General features: G+C 38.0%; 1 protein-coding gene across 1 annotated transcript; it reads right to left on the reverse strand.

Moving 5' to 3' along the window:
- LOC102180291 (C-type lectin domain family 4 member A) lies at positions 1,954-15,038 on the reverse strand. The gene is made up of 7 exons (XM_005680901.3): positions 14,982-15,038; positions 14,680-14,884; positions 10,104-10,217; positions 7,455-7,556; positions 4,817-4,968; positions 3,588-3,712; positions 1,954-2,528 (listed from the first exon to the last, which is right to left on the reverse strand). The coding sequence occupies exons 2-7, from the start codon at positions 14,756-14,758 to the stop codon at positions 2,387-2,389; spliced, it is 714 nt and encodes a 237-aa protein (XP_005680958.2). The 5' UTR covers positions 14,759-14,884; positions 14,982-15,038; the 3' UTR covers positions 1,954-2,386.

Here is a 19,196-nt window from a genome sequence, read left to right on the forward strand (position 1 = left end):
TGAATATCACGAACACTGAGCAAAGGGAGGTAGAAACAAAACAGCATACTTTATTATTGCTCCTTTATGAAATTTTAGAGCTGGCAAAACAAATATGTGTGAAAATGAAAGTGGTAGTCACTCAGTTGTGTCTGACTCTTTGTCAACCCATGTCTGCAATGTCAGAGACCCAGGTTCGATCCTTGAGTCAGGAAGATCCCCTGGAGAAGGGAATGACTACCCACTCCAGTATTCTTGCCTGGAGAATTTCATGGACAGAGGAGCCTGGATCTCTCTCATCGCAAATTCTTTACCAAATGATCCACCGTTGATAGAAATCAGATCACTGTTTTTCTGGCATAGAAATATGCCAGGAAATATTCCACAATGATGGAAAGGTTCTTTATATTAATTGACATGGTGGCTACAGGTTTGCACACCTTTGTCAAAATTATTCTACTGTACTCTGAAAATGTTAGCTTTTTACTATATATAAATTAAACATTGATGATTTCTATATTGGTAAAGACAGATTGATTAATTGATGTTGCAGTCTTAAGATTACCTAAGCAAAATTAACACTTAACAGACCATAAAGGGTCATCAAGTATCAGCAGATTTCCACCTTCAGAGAAGATATCCAGGTTGATAATTTTAATTCCAAAGGACAAAAGTATTTTTCCCAGTACTGGACATTTCAAAGTTTCTGCATCCTCTTCCATTTATAAGTGACAAAAAAGCTTAAAGTGTTACTAGACTTTTTTTTGTTTATATGTTGTTTTTAAAGCAACTAGAAAGATGAATATAGAGGCTAAAATTCTAAGACATATTTCACTTACAGACTTAAATATATCTACCAGATAAACCAACACATAAACACAGTGTTCAAATAGTTCTGGATGTAGTCTATCTCTTTTTTAAATTAGTGTTTATTGGAGTAGCTGATTTAGAACATTGTGTTAATTTCTGGTACACAGCAAAGTGAATCAGTTATATATATACACATATCCACTCTTTTTTGGATTATTTTCCCATATAGATCATTACAGGGTATTGAGTAGAGTTCCTTGTATTATATGCTAGGTCCTTATTATCTATTTTATATTTAGTAGTATGCATATGTCAATCCCAATCTCCCAATTCATCCCACCCTCATTTTCCCTCTAAATGTCTATACTTTTGTTTTCTACATCTGTGACTGTATTTCTTTCATAAACAAGTTCATTTGTAACCTATCTTTTTTTAACCTCAGAAAATATTTACCTAAATTTCAATCAAGAATTTTAAGGACTTCCCTGGTGGTGCAGTGGATAAGAATCCTTCTGCCAATGCAGGGAACACGGGTTTGATCCCTGGTCTGGGAAGATCCCACATGCCACAGGGAAAATAATCCCATGCACCACAACTTCTGAGCCCACATGCTGCAACTACTGAAGCCCGAGCACCCTAGAACTCAGGCTTTGCAACAAGAGAAAGCACCACAATGAGAAGCCTGTGCGCAACAACACAGAGTAGCCTCTGCTGGTCTCAGCGAGAGAATGCCCACGCACTGCAACAAAGACTCGGTGCAGCCAAAGATACATAAATAACTTTTTTAAAAAAGAATTTTTAGATTGATTTTCTAGAATAGTGATCTCAGAGCAATTTTTATTACACATTCTTCACAAAATTTAGTATATAAACACTTCATATTGAACATTTATTTATATAAGAATTACATACCTATGATATCATACAATATGCCTACTATATAAGAATAAGGGTTTAAAATGATATAAAAAATAAACATTTTAATTTTGCATTTTATTCACTAATAGTAAAATTAATTTACTCTCACTTTTCAATTACTACTATTATTTTTAGAGAAAACAGTGTGCTATGATATGTTACATTATTTTGCAAATCTTAGCTCAAAACTGTTTTGAAAGTGTTTAAGTTGCATATTGCTGAAGAATAAGCCACCCCAAAACTTAGTGGTTTAAAACAGCTGTTTATTATTTTCACAATTCTGTTAATTGGTACACACCTGGATACTTCTTCATTTTAATCTCACTCTTTAGATACAAATCTTACATAAAATCATAATACACAAATAATTGCTGGTACTCAAAGGAAAGATGAAAGAAAATAGGCTATGAATGACATTTATAAAAAGATGGAAAGTAAAGTTCTAGCACTGACTAATATTTTCAGCTCGAAATAATACACATGCCAAAAAGACATTTGGGAGTGGCAAATTTTGCTCCCTTTAAATTTCATGAATGAATAAATGAATGAATGTGTGCACAACCTTCTGGAAAATTCTATTAAGATCCTTAAACAAGACATATGAATAACAAGAATATATTAGCTATCTCTATGATATAGGATACCGATTCAACCCCATGGTCATGGAGAGTGTTCCATTTTACAAGTAGATCTTCATCATCTTGCAAATAAACTTGTGACGCTCATTACAAGGACTATCATTCCAGCCCCATTTTTTTGAAACAGCATTTAGCATAACACAATGCTCATTAGGATTGTTGGGTTCACCTCCATGCCAGAATCTGAGCACCAGAAAGGGGGGGAAAAAGGATGAGAACGTTTCTTTAAGCAGTGCTTTGAAAAGAGACAGTAAGGGAGATGGCTAGGCATGAAAATCAAAGTCAAATATGCCCAAATCATTCTTTCCCACTTCTCATGGAGTTTTTCTTCCTCTGTATCTCTGATATTTCCCTTGAAAATTGTTCTTACATCACCCAGCACTGTGTCATCTTATTGCATTAAGCACCCTCCCAGCAGACATTCCAGAGGCTATCTTCTGTTTGTCTATCTTATGTCCTGTTACCAGGAAATTGTTAATCCACAGACTGTCTTAAAAGATGCAAAAGACTTCATACTGGTCTCAGGTGTCAATGTAGTATGCTTCACTTTTTTATGCACTGCTTTTGGAGTCTGATGAGCTAGCTAAAATCTCTGAATCTGCTACTATCCCTGTTACCTTGGACAAGGAATTTAATTTCAGATTCATAGGGACTAGATTAGTATCTCTGTTTGTTTCACACAGTGATATGAGGATCAAAAGTGGTAAGGTACTAAAATGTACTAAAATACTTAAGAGTTTCAAAAGAACTGCATAGATATAAGACTATCAGAATTTAACTTATTTTCTGTATGAGAGATTAAATTCTTGATAATTGGTCACGATCTTAATTGACATACATTTCTGTTATATTTAGAGGTAAAAATAGTAGCGGTTGAAAGCACAAGTTTTGATGTCAAACAGACCTGGGCTTGAGGACCATTGTAACCACTGCTAGATAACCACTGAGTTATCTAATCTCTTTAAACTCAGTTTCTTCATCTCTATAGTGAGAATAATAATAATGTGTACCTCATAGCATTATTTGATGAGTGAGGTAATAAGGAACATTATTTAACCTAGTGCCTAAGAATTAAAAGAATGTGAGTATTTTCTTTTTTCAAAGTATAGTTGATTTACAATGTTGTGTAAGTTTCAAGTTTATAGCATGACCTATTTTATATTTTAATAGCTGATCAATGGAACACCCTAAAATTCCTGTAGAATGGAGAACCTGGGTTTCTTTATTGAATTCTGTACTCACGTGGCACTTTCGTTGTATGGTGTCTGATCAACCCATTGCCAGTGTCTTTCTCCCATTGGCAATGTCTTGTCTGACAGGCCCATATAATAAGCATAGCGAGTTTCCAGTTTCTGGGTGATGAAATCCTAAAGGAATAAAAGAAAGGAGTTATAGCTTTTAGAACAGTCAGATTGAATTGAGTTCCATAGGCTTTACAGAGAAAAGAAAAAGTAAATTCATAATGAAGCACATGGGGACCCTGCAGAGGAGCCTTGGGTTTTTTCTGGCAGAGCAGAATAGAATCAAAGATATCACTTGTAAGCCTGAGGCTGGTCTTAGTCTGTTCAGGCTGAATTGCTTATAAGTGACAGAAATTTGTTTCTCACAGTTCTGAAGGCTAGAAATCCCAGGTCAGCGTACCACATGGTAAGATAATGATTCCTGTTTTCTCACTGTGTGCATTCACGCATGTAGGAGAAGTTGCTCTGTAGGATCTCTTTTTTAAAAACATTAATCCCATCCACAGAGGCTTCACTCTCATGACCTATGCAGCTCCCCAAATCCATACTTCCTAATACGATCATCTCTGGAGGTTAGAATTTCAATATACGGATTGGGGCAACAGGACACAAACATTCAGAACATAGCCATGTTTGATACATATGGAGGCAATTTCTATTCAGAATCATAATGAATTCTCATCTCAGACTCACTTCCCTTCATTTCTTCTCTAAGAGAGGGTATTCTTCAAAGTTGTACTGAGAAAAATTTTGCAAATTAAACAATTTTCCTTTTAACAACGTCAGATGGTTAGCAGTCATTTCTGATCATTGATTGTGAATCTTCATGATTGAACTTCATTTCCCAGTTGGACTTAATTCCCCTTCCCTGTTATATAGTTAATAATTTATAAAACATTTATGTGTTTTATATTTCAACAATGATAAGTAATAATATTTATTATTTGAAATAAAAGAAATCATATTTCAAGCTAAAATATTTTCAGCCTTCCACTTAACCCTTATGTAGTATATTTTCAATGCCACAATTTATTTGGGGCAGAGGTTAGTTTTATAGAAGAAGGAAAAAGGCATGGAATGTAAAATCTTAGCCTTTTCTATTTATTTTCTTAAGCCTTTAGACACAGCATCAATATTCTAAGACAATAAAAATCTCCTTCTGAACTAAGAGAGATGTTAAAAAACCAGGCAACACTCTTGACTCTATTATCAATTAGAAACTAGTAATACCTGCTCAGCTTTGGTGTTGATCACCAGCAGGTGAGCGTTCATTCTTAAGCATTCCTTCTCACTATCATTCCAAAAATTAGCTCCATTAGAAATAAAATAGCAGTTAGAACTAAATGGCCCCCAACTCTTTGGGCAGCAGCTCCAGTCTTTCCCTGTATTGAGAAGAAGGCTATATTAGTGCAATATAATAAAAGTAATTTTTAAAGTGTATAAATTATAAAAAATTAAGGACCAGAGGAGACTACATGGAAAACAGGACTCTTGTCAAGTGTCAAGGAGATCAAGTCTACCTACATCAGACAGTAAAAAGGTAGGACCCCCTTTCTTTTGCCTGCGTGGTATCCGGAAAAATCAGCTAAAACAGAAGTTTAAAGAAGATCCTCAGAACATAACACAGAAATACCCAGGTTTCAATGGAAAATTACTTATCATACCAAGAACCACAAAGTTCTCAAAAATTAGCTTTAAAAATACATATATATATATATATATATATATATATATGCCAATACCAAGATAAAAGAAATACTGAAGTTATCCAGCAAAGATTTTTTAAAAGCCATGGAAAGATGCTTCAACAAGTAAGTACAAATGTTTGAACCATACGAAAAAATAGGAGGCCTCAGCAAAGAAATAGATAATTCAGCAAACAAATTAAAGATATAAAAGAGAATCAAGCGCAACAGTTGGAAAGCATAATAATCAAATTAAAAGCACAGTAGATGGGCTCAACAGCAGAATAAAGAAGACAGAGAAATCAATGAATTAAAAGATAGAATAATGGGAATTACTCAACTGAGCAAGTTATTCTAACAAGTGAAAAACTGAACAAACTGGAAACCAGCAACTTTTCATACACAGAGCAAACCATCACTCCCAGATCTGGAGAGACACAAAGGCAATATGTAAAATCGCAGCATATTGGAGCAGAAACCTCTTTGGGAGCCAATCCCGGGGTAGAGAAACCAGAACTGTAATTGTGCAATTGCTGGAGGCACAGTATGGACAACTCTAAGAGATCAAAAGTCCAGGGTAACCCAGGCAATGCAGAGGCGCCAGCACTTCCTTGAGTTTCACATCCTGGAGTTCCACAAGGTTGTTGTTGTCATTGATTGAACTGCTGTTCTACAGGCTCCTGCAGTGGCAGGCGGACGCTTTACCACTGAGCCACCAGGGAAGCCCCGACACTATTGACACTATGTATAAAATAGATACCTAATAAGAACCTACTGCACAGCACAGAAAGCTCTACTTAATGTACTCTGGTGTTATAAATGAGAGAGAAACCCAAGAAGGTGGAGTATTTATGTATGTACGGCTGATTCATTTTGCTAAGCAGTAGAAGCTAACTAACATTTTAAAGCAACTATAATGCAATAAAAATTAGTTTTAAAACAAACAAACAAAAAAATTACAAGATGCCTGCAACTGCAATGTAATCTGTAAATGACTGTGATTTCTGTTGGTGAAACACATGCTATCATGATTTGTTGCTTCCATTCATAATTTCCAGAGAGCAGTGCCATCTACCAGGAGCTTGTTATGAACACAAACTTGAGATGGGCTGTATCTCGGATTGTATCAGGAGAGCAGCCAGATCCATCCCCTCCCCATTACCAGGCAGAATCAGTTTTTCAATTAGAAATAATTTGATAAGTGGAAAGATATCTCAAATGAAAAAAAAAAAGACCATGAAACATACTAATATTTCATCTTTAAAAAAATGGATAAAAGTGTACCATACTAACACTAGACCACACAAAGCAGGAAGTAGCTATATATATATATCAGCAGATAAATATAGTATGTATCAGTATATATACTTCAGAGCAAGGAAAGATTTCATAGTTAAGATGGAAATAGAATTAGGAGAAAGGGAATTTTTTCTTGTTCAGTTCTCCAAGAAGCCATGTTATTGCTGTTGTTGTTGTTCAGTCACGAAGTCGTGGCTCTTTGCAGCAGCGTGGACTGTAGCACACCAGGCTCCTCCATCCATGGGGTTCTCCAGGCAAGAATACTGGCATGGGTTTGCCATTTCCCTCTTCAGGGGATCTTCCTGAACCAGGGATCAAGCCCAAATCTCTTGTATTGGCAGGCATACTCTGTACCCCTGAACTAGCAGGGAAACCCCCCAAGAAACCATAACAATCCTTAAACTGTATGTATCTAACAACAGGCCATTAAAAAGTGAAGCAAAACCATAGAACTGCTAACAGAGTTTAGATTTGGGATTTTAAAAAAAGGAAATTTTTTAAGCAGAATATTTTATGTATTCTCCCAAAAATGTTTTATGTACATACAATATGATTTCTTAAAGCATATATGAATCAAATCTCTCTTGACCAAATAAGTTTTTAACTGGTATGTGAGTAAAAGAACAAGTATGCACAGAAAGTTCAGAAAGAAGCAAAGACAAGAAACCGAAAAGCAATGTAATCTTTTTCATAATTAAAACTATTTCCTTGCACAAATGAATTAAAGATGTGCATATTATAAAAATTTTAGGCCCTAAATATTTGTATACTCAAAACTTACAATGTTCATAAGACTCAACTTCTCAGTATAATTCACTTATTGGAAATATTGACCTAGAACACAATACTGTCAATAACTGAATCATAGGCACATTAATTTTTACCTTCTGGGGTCGAATTTTCTTTCACACATTCCAATTCTGTGTGAGTGAGTTCTCGTGTAGCCTTTTCTTCTTTATGAACATAAGAACATTTTTGAAAATAAACTGAAAAAGAGAATAAAATCATTTGTTTTCCTGGTAGCATTATAGCTTCATTCTTTTTTCTAATAGTATAAACATTTTAATTAAAGGAAAGAAGTTGTCTAAATAGAGAAACAAGACTCAAATATGTGCTCAATTCTATGTTTATAAGAAATTAACTTCAAACTTAAACACCAAATGAAAGTAAAGGAGGCTAGAGTGGCTATACTGTCAGATAAAACAGATGTCTAGATAAAATGCAATTTTTTTAAGATTTTTATTTTATATTGGTGTAGAGTTGATTAACAATGTTATGCTACTTTCAGAGATACAGTGACTCAGTTATACAGACACGTATCTATTCTTTTTCGAATTCTTTTCTCATTTAGTTTATTACAGAATATTAAGCAGAGTTCCCTGTCCTCTACAGTACTGTCCCTGTTGGTTATCCATGTTAAGTAGAGTAACTTCCCAATTGGTCCTTATTCCTCAGCAGGCCAACACACAGATCTAAATATTCATCAAGCCCCCACCTCCTTGACTCTATCTCTTCATTATCATTCAAAGGTATTCCCCTTCTCCTTCTTCACTACCTTGAATCAGATTCTCACTATTTCTCAATTGGACAATGACCTGTCTTTCTGATTATTCTCTTTGCTTTCTATTCTCTCCTCATATATCCATTTTACACATCTCCACCAAAAGCGTATTCCTATAAATCAAATTTAGTTATATCACTTCCTTGCTTAAAATTCCGTAATGGTTCTCCATGACTGTGACACATTGCAAAAATGGCCCACAGTTTTCAACTCTCCCTGTACCCACAACCCTTTGCAATATAACTTCTTAGTTTTTCCAGATAACAAGTGGAGTCTATCCACCACTTGAAACTGGACTGACTCTAAGACTTCCTTCAGCCAACAAAATGTACAAAAGCAACGCTGTCTGTCGTTGTTGTTTAGTTGCTAAGTCATGTCTGACCCTTTATGACCCCATGGACTGCAGCACACCAGGCTCCCCTGTCCTTCACTATCTCCTGGAGTTTGCTCAAATTTATGTCCATTGAGTCAGTGATGCTATCTAACCATATCATCCTCTGCCATCTTCTCCTTTTGCCTTCAGTCTTTCCCAGCATCAGAGCCTTTTCCAATGAGTCGGTTCTTAGCATCATGGCCAAAGTATTGGAGCTTCAGCTTCAGCATGAGTCCTTCCAGTGAATATTCAGGGTTGATTTCCTTTAGGATTGTTTCAAGCTAAGGCTTCAAGAGGCTTTGGTCACAGCTGCTCTCACTCTGCCAGCCTACATGTTGCCATATCAACAAGCTCAAGCTCGCCTGATGAATTATAAAGAAGTGGAACCAATTTGTCCACATCATTCCAGTTTACATCCTCTTCCTCAGAAACTGAGTTGCCTGCAGCTCGTACTTGACTATGTATGCATGAATGACTTTAGCCAGGACCAATGAAACGGCTTAGCTGAGCCCAGTTCAAATTGACAAACCACAGAATCATGAGCTAAAAACTGTTTTAATCCACCAAGTTTTAGACTGGTTTATTAAATAACAGAAGATAATTGATAAAATAATCTGCAGGGGGGCAGGAGGAAATCCGCTGTTTAGAATTATACAGGACACTTTTCATGATCTGAACCCTGCTTGTTTCTCCCATCTGCAACCTCACAGTTCACTTAGCACCATATGTCACAGTCATTTAACACATTTTTCCAAATTTTTTCAAGCTCTCCCACATCTGTCATGCTTGGTCCACACAGGTATAGATGTCATCTTCTCCAGGAAGCCTATCTCAGCTTCCTGTGCTTCTTACTCACAGAACATTTACCAGATGTTGTTACAAACACTGGTTCATTCAACCAGTTGTCATCATCCTCCGAACTTCTCAAAACCAAGGGCTACAACTCTGCTGTCTCTATCTGACACAGTGCCTGACATAGACTAGATGGCCACTGTGGCTTACTGAATGACCAAATGAATGAACAAAGTATCTACCCAAGCTTATACTAGTTTTATGATTTTAAAAAACTTGATGAATTCTTGATAGGCAGATATCTACCTATTTGTCAACTGGATTTTAAGAGCTCATACAGTCTTGAGAAAGACAAAAATAATTAAGATGAAAATTCAGTAGAATATTTTCCTGGGAGATTTCTTCCCATTTCCTTCTTGTCCATCTGCTCATCCCAAAATATGTGTCTATATCCTCAACAGGCATAGCCTTATAAACACTATTAAGAAAATATAGATTTGGTCTCGTGTAAACAACTGTCTAGTGTAGAAATGGTGCCCTATAGATTTCATTCTGCAAAACAGAAATGTGTACACACATATACTCTTCTTTAAATTTCTCTAAAGAGAGGGAATGCCATTATTTCTATAAAAGAGTGACTAAATGCAAATAAAGAACCAAGCTCGCAATGAATTCCCACTATATATGTCTTCCCCCAGAGAAGACTTCTTTCCCAGATTTCTGAATAAACTCATAGTTTATCTGTTTATTTGATGCCATCTCTTCATGTCAGGCAGACATTTCTTATAGATCCATCTGGATACTTACAGAGAAAAGCGATCAAAAATGAGATTGCCAAAAGTAGCAGAAGTATCAGCAATGATGTAAGAAGTAGCTTGGAAAAACTATGGCCACTTTGGTGAAGGTTGGTCTCTTTGGGAGCTGAAGAAGGAATCAAATTAATCAAATTATTATTATCATGAATAATAAATTCTGACCTTGACTTCCTCTTGCCCCTTCTCTTCCTCCTCTCCCTTTTCTTGTATAATACACTATTACTATTACATGACATTATTTCAAATATGAAGCTACAAAGGAAATAGTAATGTTAATTGTAGAAACGCTAGAAAATACATAAAAGCACGAATTCCTACCATTGAGTATGAGAGTAAAAGTGTTAGTTGCTCAATCGTATCCAACTCTTTGCAACCCCACGGGCTGTATCCTGCCAGGCTTCTCTGTCCATAGAATTCTCCAGGCGAAAATACTGGAGTGGGTAGCCATTCCCTTCTCCAAGAGATCTTCCTGACCCAGGATAAAACCTGGGTCTCCTGCACTGAAGGCAGATTCTTTACTGTCTGAGCCACCAGGGAAACCCATTGGGGATAACTGTTAATGTTTTGGTATACATTCTTCCGGCAATTTTTTAAGTGTATATACATGCATGCACATTTCGCCACATGACTGACATACCATATATATTGGGTTCTGACCTACTATGTTCTTGTACACTATATCACCATATTTTCTTCTTTTACCCACCGTATTGTGGTTGCATAGTATTTCATTATATATTTAAATAATCTTCCAGATTATTTCTAACTTTAACTACTTTACATAATGCCATAGCAGATAACTCTTTATCACTGTCCCTCGTCACATCCTTAAAATAAAATCACACTGTTTTATTAAATTTATTAATTTATTTTTAATTGTAGAATGATTGCTTTACAATACTGTGTTGGCTTCTGCCATATAAACACCACATTGTTCATCACGGCACTATTTACAATAGCTAGGACATGGAAGCAATCCAGATGTCCATGAAGGGATGAAGAAGTTGTGGTACATATACACGTGGAATATTACTCAGCCAGACTGCTTTTTAACTCTATTTTTTATGGAGGTATAGTTGAGTTACAATGTTGTGTTAAAAAATGAGACATTTTTAGTCATCATTTCATAGTTGAGAATTATTTTATCAAGTGTCCATTGATGGGTGAACGGATAAAGAAAATGTGACAACTGTATGGAATGGGTATTCACCTATAAAAAATCAGGAACTCTTGTCTTCAGGATGGACCTTGAGGGCATTATGCTAAGTGAAATAAGTAAGAAAGAGAAAGACAAATACCATATGATCTCACTTATGTGTATAATCTTTAAAAGATAATAATAACTCATAGATACAGAGAACAGAATGGTGGTTGCCAGAGGTGAGGGATGATGAGGTCAGCAAAATGGGTAAAGGGGGTCAAGAGGTACAAACTTTCAGTTACAAAATAAATAAGTCCTGGGTCATAAGTACAGTATAATGACTATACTTAATAATACTATAGGTTATAATACACATATATAAAATACTGCATATTTGAAGGTTGCTAAGTGAAAAAGTTGGCTTAAAGCTCAACATTCAGAAAACGAAGATCATGGCATCTGGTCCCATCACTTCATGGCAAATAGATGGGGAAACAGTGGAAACAGTGTCAGACTTTATTTTGGGGGGCTCCAAAATCACTGCAGATGGTGATTGCAGCTGTGAAATTAAAAGATGCTTACTCCTTGGAAGGAAAGTTATGACCAACCTAGACAGCATAAGCAAAAGCAGAGACATTACTTTGCCAACATAGGTCTGTCTAGTCAAGGCTATGGTTTTTCCAGTGGTCATGTATGGATGTGAAAGTTGGACTGTGAAGAAAGCTGAGTGGCGAAGAATTGATGCTTTTGAGCTGTGGTGTTGGAGAAGGCTCTTCAGAGTCCCTTGGACTGCAAGGAGATCCAACCAGTCCATCCTAAAGGAGATCAGTCCTGGGTGTTCATTGGAAGGACTGATGCTAAAGCTGAAACTCCAATACTTTGGCCACCTCATGCGAAGAGCTGACTCATTGGAAAAGACTGTGGTGCTGGGAGGGATTGGAGGCGGGAGGAGAAGGGGACGACAGAGGATGAGATGGCTGGATGGCACCACCAACTCGATGGACATGAGTCTGAGTGAACTCTGGGAGTTGGTGATGGACAGGGAGGCCTGGTGTTCTGTGATTCATGGGGTCACAAAGAGTCAGACACGACTGAGCGACTGAACTGAACTGAACTGAAGAGTACATCTTAAAAAGCTTTCATCACACACAAAAAAAACTGTGAAACTATGTATGGTGACAGATGTTAATTAAACATTGTGGTGATCATTTTGCAATATACATAAAAATCAAACCATTGTGCTTATACATCTGAAACTAATATAATTTTGTCAGTCATCTCTCAATTGAAAAAAAGAATTATTTTCTCAAAGTTATAATATATTGCTAAGTGGGGGTAAAACCTGCAATAATGTAGCAGTTCAGTTCAGTTCAGTTGCTCAGTCATGTCCGACTCTTTGCAACCCCATGAATCACAGCACGCCAGGCCTCCCTGTCGATCACCAACTCCCAGAGTTCACTCAGATTCACATCCATAGAGTCAGTGATGCCATCCAGCCATCTCATCCTCGGTCGTCCCCTTCTCCTCCCGCCTCCAATCCCTCCCAGCATCAGAGTCTTTTCCAATGAGTCAGCTCTTCGCATGAGGTGGCCAAAGTACTGGAGTTTCAGCTTTAGCATCATTCCTTCCAAAGAATACGCAGGGCTGATCTCTTTCAGAATGGACTGGTTGGATCTCCTTGCAGTCCAAGCAACTCTCAAGAGTCTTCTCCAACACCACAGCTCAAAAGCATCAATTCTTTGGCACTCAGCCTTCTTCACAGTCCAGCTCTCACATCCATACATGACCACTGGAAAAACCATAGCCTTGACTAGACGGACCTTAGTCGGCTAAGTAATATCTCTGCTTTTGAGTATGCTATCTAGGTTGATCATAACTTTTCTTCCAAGGAGTAAGCGTCTTTTAATTTCATGGCTGCAGTCACCATCTGCAGTGATTTTGGAAAAACACATATGCACATAGATGCATATTTATATTTGGAAGGGTGTACACAAAATGTAAATTATAGTTATCTCTAGATAGTAAGAATAAATACAGCTATTTAAATTTGTGTGTGGACCTAGAGACTGTCAAACAGAGTGAAATAAGTCAGAAAGAGAAAAACGAGTATCATATATTAATGCATATATGTGAAATCTAGAAGAATGGTACAGATGAATCTATTTGCAAAGCAGAAATAGAGACACTGAAGAGAACAAATGTACAGACACTAAGGCAGGGGAAAAGGGAGGTGGAATGAATTCAGAGATTGGGATTGACATATACACTCTACTAGGTATAAAATAGATAACTAATGAGAACACATTGCGCAGCACAGGGAACTCTACTCAGTACTCTGTAATGATCTATATGGGAAAAGAATCTAAAAGAATGGATATATGTACATGTGTAACTGATTCACTTTGCTGTACAGCAGAAACAGAACACTGTAAAACAACTAAACTAATAAAAATTTTAAAAATAAATAAATTTGTGTGTATCTCTGGTTTTTAATTTTTTCTATAATAAACATTGTAGCATATAATAACAAAGTTATATAAATTTTTTAATTTGTATTTATTTTTTAAAGGTTATCAAGTATTTATTTATTTTGGCTGTGCCTGGCAGCATGAGGAATCTTAGTTCCCTGACCAGGGATTGAACTTGTGCATTGGGAGTACAGAGACTTAACTCCTGGACCACCAGGGAAGTCTCTATAAATTTTCTAAGGGGAGAAAAACAGTTTCCTGAGCATTTCCATGTTTCCACAGAATTTTGGAAAACATAAGCAATCATAACTTCCCTCTTACAGCTTCTCATAGTCTCCACGGTTTTTTTCCTCTTTTCTTCTGTATCTGAGATATCATACATGCTACTGAAATTACCTTTTATTTACTTCCAAACCTCACTGAATCCATCTCAGATACAGTGTGCAATGGATTTTCTGATCGTAGAGCAACCGCCCTCAAAACATGAGACTTTCTGTATAAGATTTTCTAGGCTTTCGTCTGCAACGGTTTGTTCCATGTTAGTCTGGGACAAATCAATACACTCCAACACTCTGCACTCAAACTCTTCTCCTGTGACTAATCGAGAAACAAAACCCACCAATTCATCATTAGCCCCTGCATCTGGACTGATGACTTCAAGACCTGAACCCACTGTCTACACTGCAGTCTTAGTTCACCTCAGAAAGCACACAAGAACTTCTCAGCTTCATTACCATTCTCCTTAACTCAGGTCCATAGTGGATTTCTCACAACTCAGTTTTATCATGGCATGCCTGTACCATCCCTTAATGCTTTTCAGGCAACTTGATCTGAGAATCCTGTGTTTCCCAACCATGGCCAGAGTACCAGCAACCAACATTCCCTAGGCTTTATTTATAGTATTTTCTCTTCACCCTTCATCCCATCATTCACTCTGACCACTGGAAAGCGAGTCTTACCTGCAGGAGGCTCTGATTTGGTGCCTGAGGACTTGGGTTTATTAAACTTCACTTCAGCATAAGTGACCTCTGAAGTCATGCTGAGATCTTCCGTTCTTGTCAAAGAATCCTGTCCGTCTCTTCCTTAAAACCACTTAAAATGAAACTCAAGCACGGTGGTAATTTCTCATACATCCTGTCACACAACTAGCTGAGAACAGAGACTCTAGACAAACAAACAAACAAAAACCTTGAGAGGAATTTCATGAAAATTAAAAACCTCAGGGGCCCAAACCCCAAAACAGGCGCAATGTTAATCATACCTTCAAACATCACGCCAGCAAATAGCGATAGAAGTAGGAAGTCAAAGGGTAGGGGAGAGAAACAGGAAGAAAAGGAAAAGGGGAACAAAGCAGAGACATTCTCCCTGAGAACAGTGAACTTACCAGAAAGGATGAAATTAAAGCATTTGTGAGCATCTACCTGCAAACAAAATCATTTATAGACCCACCAACCTGAGTATATACTCATTCATGTTTGCATTCTCCTCATCTTCTGGGGTTGATCAGGCAACTCTGGGGACTACATTCCAACTGACAGAACAACTTTCTTGCCAGACTGCCCACTTCCAAAAGTCAGAGTCCTCTAATGCAGTGGGAAGTCAAAGTGTAGATTATGTGCCTTCAGAAGTTGCTCTCCTGTGTTCTCTGCTCGTCCTGTTCTCGATTAAGTCCATCATGCCTCCGCAAGCATTCTGCTCAACTGCCCCCAGCAGCTCCTGAGAGCAGCTCTCTACTGGATGCTAGAGAAGGATGTCCTTCTCTCTTTCATCCCCAGGACACCACAACAAAAGGCTTATGGGCATACACGAGCCTTTAACAAATTAGGATAGTTTAATGGATTCACAGTTTAGAGGAGGAACTAAGCACTACCTATAAGCCAAGAGGAAAGCACCCCAAAAATTAAATCCTTCATGCAGAATCTTTTTGCAGACATGCTCCCAGCTCACACCCAAGATTCAGCTCTCCCTAAATGAGTCTCCATTTTTTTTTTTTCCTTTTTCCAGTTTTTGGTGACCCACCCAGCTTACAGGATTTTAGTTCCCCCACAAGGGCCCAGCAGTGAAGTACAGACTCTTAACCACTGGACTGCCAGGGAATTCCACTGATTCACCTTCTTTTAGTCTCCCCACCTAATTCCTCTCTCCCCTGCATAATACACACACACCTACACACACACACCACAGGCATTTACCTCTGTATTTATTTTATGTCTAAATACATTCAAAACCATGAGTTCACACTAACGTCTCTAATCCCAATCTTACACAGAGTTCATTCTATCTTTTCCTCTTTCTGCATCTCTAACTCCGTCTGTGACAGTAAGAAAACTGCTTCCATTCTCCTTACTTACTAATTTGATCAATGTTGTTGTTCAGTCACTAAGTCTTGTCCAACTCTTTGCGACCCCATAGACTGCAACATGCCAGGCTTCCCCATCCTTCACCATCACCTGGAGTGTGCTCAAATTCATGTCCATTAATTCAGTGATGCCATCCAACCATTTCATTTTCTGTCACCTCCTTCTCCTCCTGCCTTCAATCTTTTCCCAGCATCGGGGTCTTCTCCAATGAGTCGGCTCTATGTATAAGGTGGCCAAAGTATTGGAGCTTCAGCTTCAGCATCAGTCCTTCCAATGAATATTCAGGGTTGATTTCTATTACGATTGACTGGTTTGATCTCCTTGCCATCCAAGGGAGTCTCAAGAGTTTTCTCCAACACCACAGTTCAAAGGCATTAATTTCCTAGATTTAACCCATTTTCTACCTTGGCTGCCCCTCCTTCCTTAACTAAGATGCCCTTCTCTCCTCCACTGGGCTCCTTTCTCCATCCAGGCCCTATTGCTGTTGACACCACCTCCGTTCTGCATGGGAGTCCTGCACTGAGGCAGCCAATCCCCACAGCCGTTTCTCCTCACCCTGCCCAGGTCTGCCGCCTTCCACAGCACAGCCCTCCTTACTCTGCCTGGACTCTGATTCCTGAAACCAGTGCCCTGACCCTAACGTGGAATCCATTCTCACCCCACTCAGGCTCTGACACCCTGTCCAGGGTCACCCTCCTGTGTGAAAGCTCTCCTCACCCTGCCTGGGCTCTGAGTCTCCACGCTGTGCTCCCATCATGTGGACAGCCTCTGAAACTCACACCTGCATGGACACCTTCCTCCCTCTGCTTGGGCTCAGACACCTCCCCGCAAGGATGCCCTGGTCACTGCGTGAGCCCCCTGCACCAACCCCCACTCTGCCACACAGATGCCCTGTTCACCTCTCAGGCATTAGTATCCAGACCAGGCTGCTTATGACACCCCATACCAGGCCACAGACACGTGTGGACATGCTCCTCAGCCTGCACAGGCTATGATGTCAGAACGGTTTCCCCACCCCTACAGAGATGGTCTCTTCACTCATCTTGGGCTCCAACACCACTGCCAAGCCAGCCCCCTGCACAGCCACCCTGCTCACCCTGTGTGAGCTCTGACTGCCTGCACCAGACCACTTGCTCCTCCCCCATCCCACCATTCAACAAACACCCTCCCTGCTCTACCCACCTAATGCTTCATTTAAGACTGAATCATTTAGTAAAGACAGGAAAGGGGGTACAAAAGACAGTAAAGGAAGAAAAAGAGCTAATTTTCATAAATTTCTCCAGCAAATAACTTCCAGACCTAATAAGCACTCTGGACCTTAACCATCTAAGCTGGTTTCTGGATTCAGGCACAGTTCACCAGCTGCCCTTGTGGCCTCAGACCACAAGGTTCACTGTCCTCATCACTACATGTGTGTCTGCAACTGACCCCAGCCACTTCACAGGTACCTGCAGCTCAGTACACACAAAAAAGAGGTAAATAGTGACATGAAAGAACACACAAGGGGGAATAAAAGGGTGAAATTTTTGCTTCCAATCAAAGTTAAATTGTTATCAGCCCACAGTACCATGATAGAAGGAAGGAAGGAAGGAAGGAAAAAGAAAGATATGATGTTTTATAGAAGCTTCAGGGTAAAAATCCTGAAGCATAAACCTATGGTAGAATTGCAAAAGATTAAGAGAAGGGAATCAAAATATACCACTACATAAAATCATCAATTCACAAAGGAAGACAGCAAGAAAGGAACAACGGAACAACAAAACACAAAAAACAATTAGAAAGATGACACAGTAAATCCTTATCTGTCAATAATTACCTTAAATGTAAATGGATTGAATTATCCAGTGAAAAGACAGAGTGGCTGGAAAAAAGCAAGACTCAACTATATATATTCTACAAGAAACTCAGCTCAGCTTCAAGAACACACATAGGTTAAAAGTGAAGGGATAGAAAAAGAGACTCCATACAAGTGGAAACCAAAAGATAGTAGGGATAACTATACATATGTCAGCAAAATAAGATGTTGAGACAAATATGGTAGCGAAAAGCAAAGAAGGTCATTATATAATGATCAGAAAGATAACAATCATAAATATATATGCAATTCAACATCAAAGCACCTAAATATATTAAGCAAATACTGACAGATCGGAAGGGAGAAATAGACAATAAATAACAGCAGGATACTTCAATACTTTATTTTCAACAATGGATCGATTATCCAGATGAAAATCAACAAGGATATGTTGGACTTCAACCATACTATAGACCAAATGGACCTAAAACAGACATCTACAGAACAGTCTTCCAAAAAGCAGAATACATGTTCTTCTTAAGCACAGAATATTCTTCAGAATAGGCCAAATGTTAGATCAAAACACAATCTTAGTAAACTTAAGAACACTAAACTTGTGCCAAGTATCTTCTCCAACCACAGTAGAGTGAAACTAGAAATTAAGACCAGAAGGAAAGCTAGAAAGTTTACAAATATATGGAAATTAAACAACACAATCCTGAACAGCCAATAGCTCAAGGAAATTAAGAGGAAATTTTTAAAATATCTTGAAACAAACAAACAAACAAAAAATGGAATACAACATACCAAAACCTATGCAAGGCTGCTAAAGCAGTTCTAAAATGGAAGCTTATAGTGATAGATAAAAGCCTACATTAAGTAAAAAGAAATATCTCAAATAAACAACCTCACTTTATACCTCAAGGAACTGGAAAAAGAAAAACAAATTAAGCCCAAAGTTAGTAGAACGAATGAAATATCTAAAGTCAGAGTGAAAAAAAGAAACCATAGGAAAGATCAACAAAACTAAGAGGTGGTATTTCAAAAACATAAACAAAATTGACTAAGAAAAGAAGAGGGAAGACTCAAATAAATAAAATCAGTAATGAAATTTGGGACATTACAACTGATCATACAGAAACGCAAAGGACCATGAGAGACTACTATAAACAACTGCACACCAACAAACTGAATAACCTGGAAAAATAGAAAAATTCCTAGAAACACGTAGCCTACCATGACTGCAACAGGAAGTAACAGAAAATCTGAAGAGACCAATAACAAATAAGTAGACTGAATCAGTAATCATAAACTTACCAAA

The sequence above is a fragment of the Capra hircus genome, chromosome 5 (assembly GCF_001704415.2).
Source record: "Capra hircus breed San Clemente chromosome 5, ASM170441v1, whole genome shotgun sequence".
Classification (NCBI taxonomy): Eukaryota; Metazoa; Chordata; class Mammalia; order Artiodactyla; family Bovidae; genus Capra; species Capra hircus.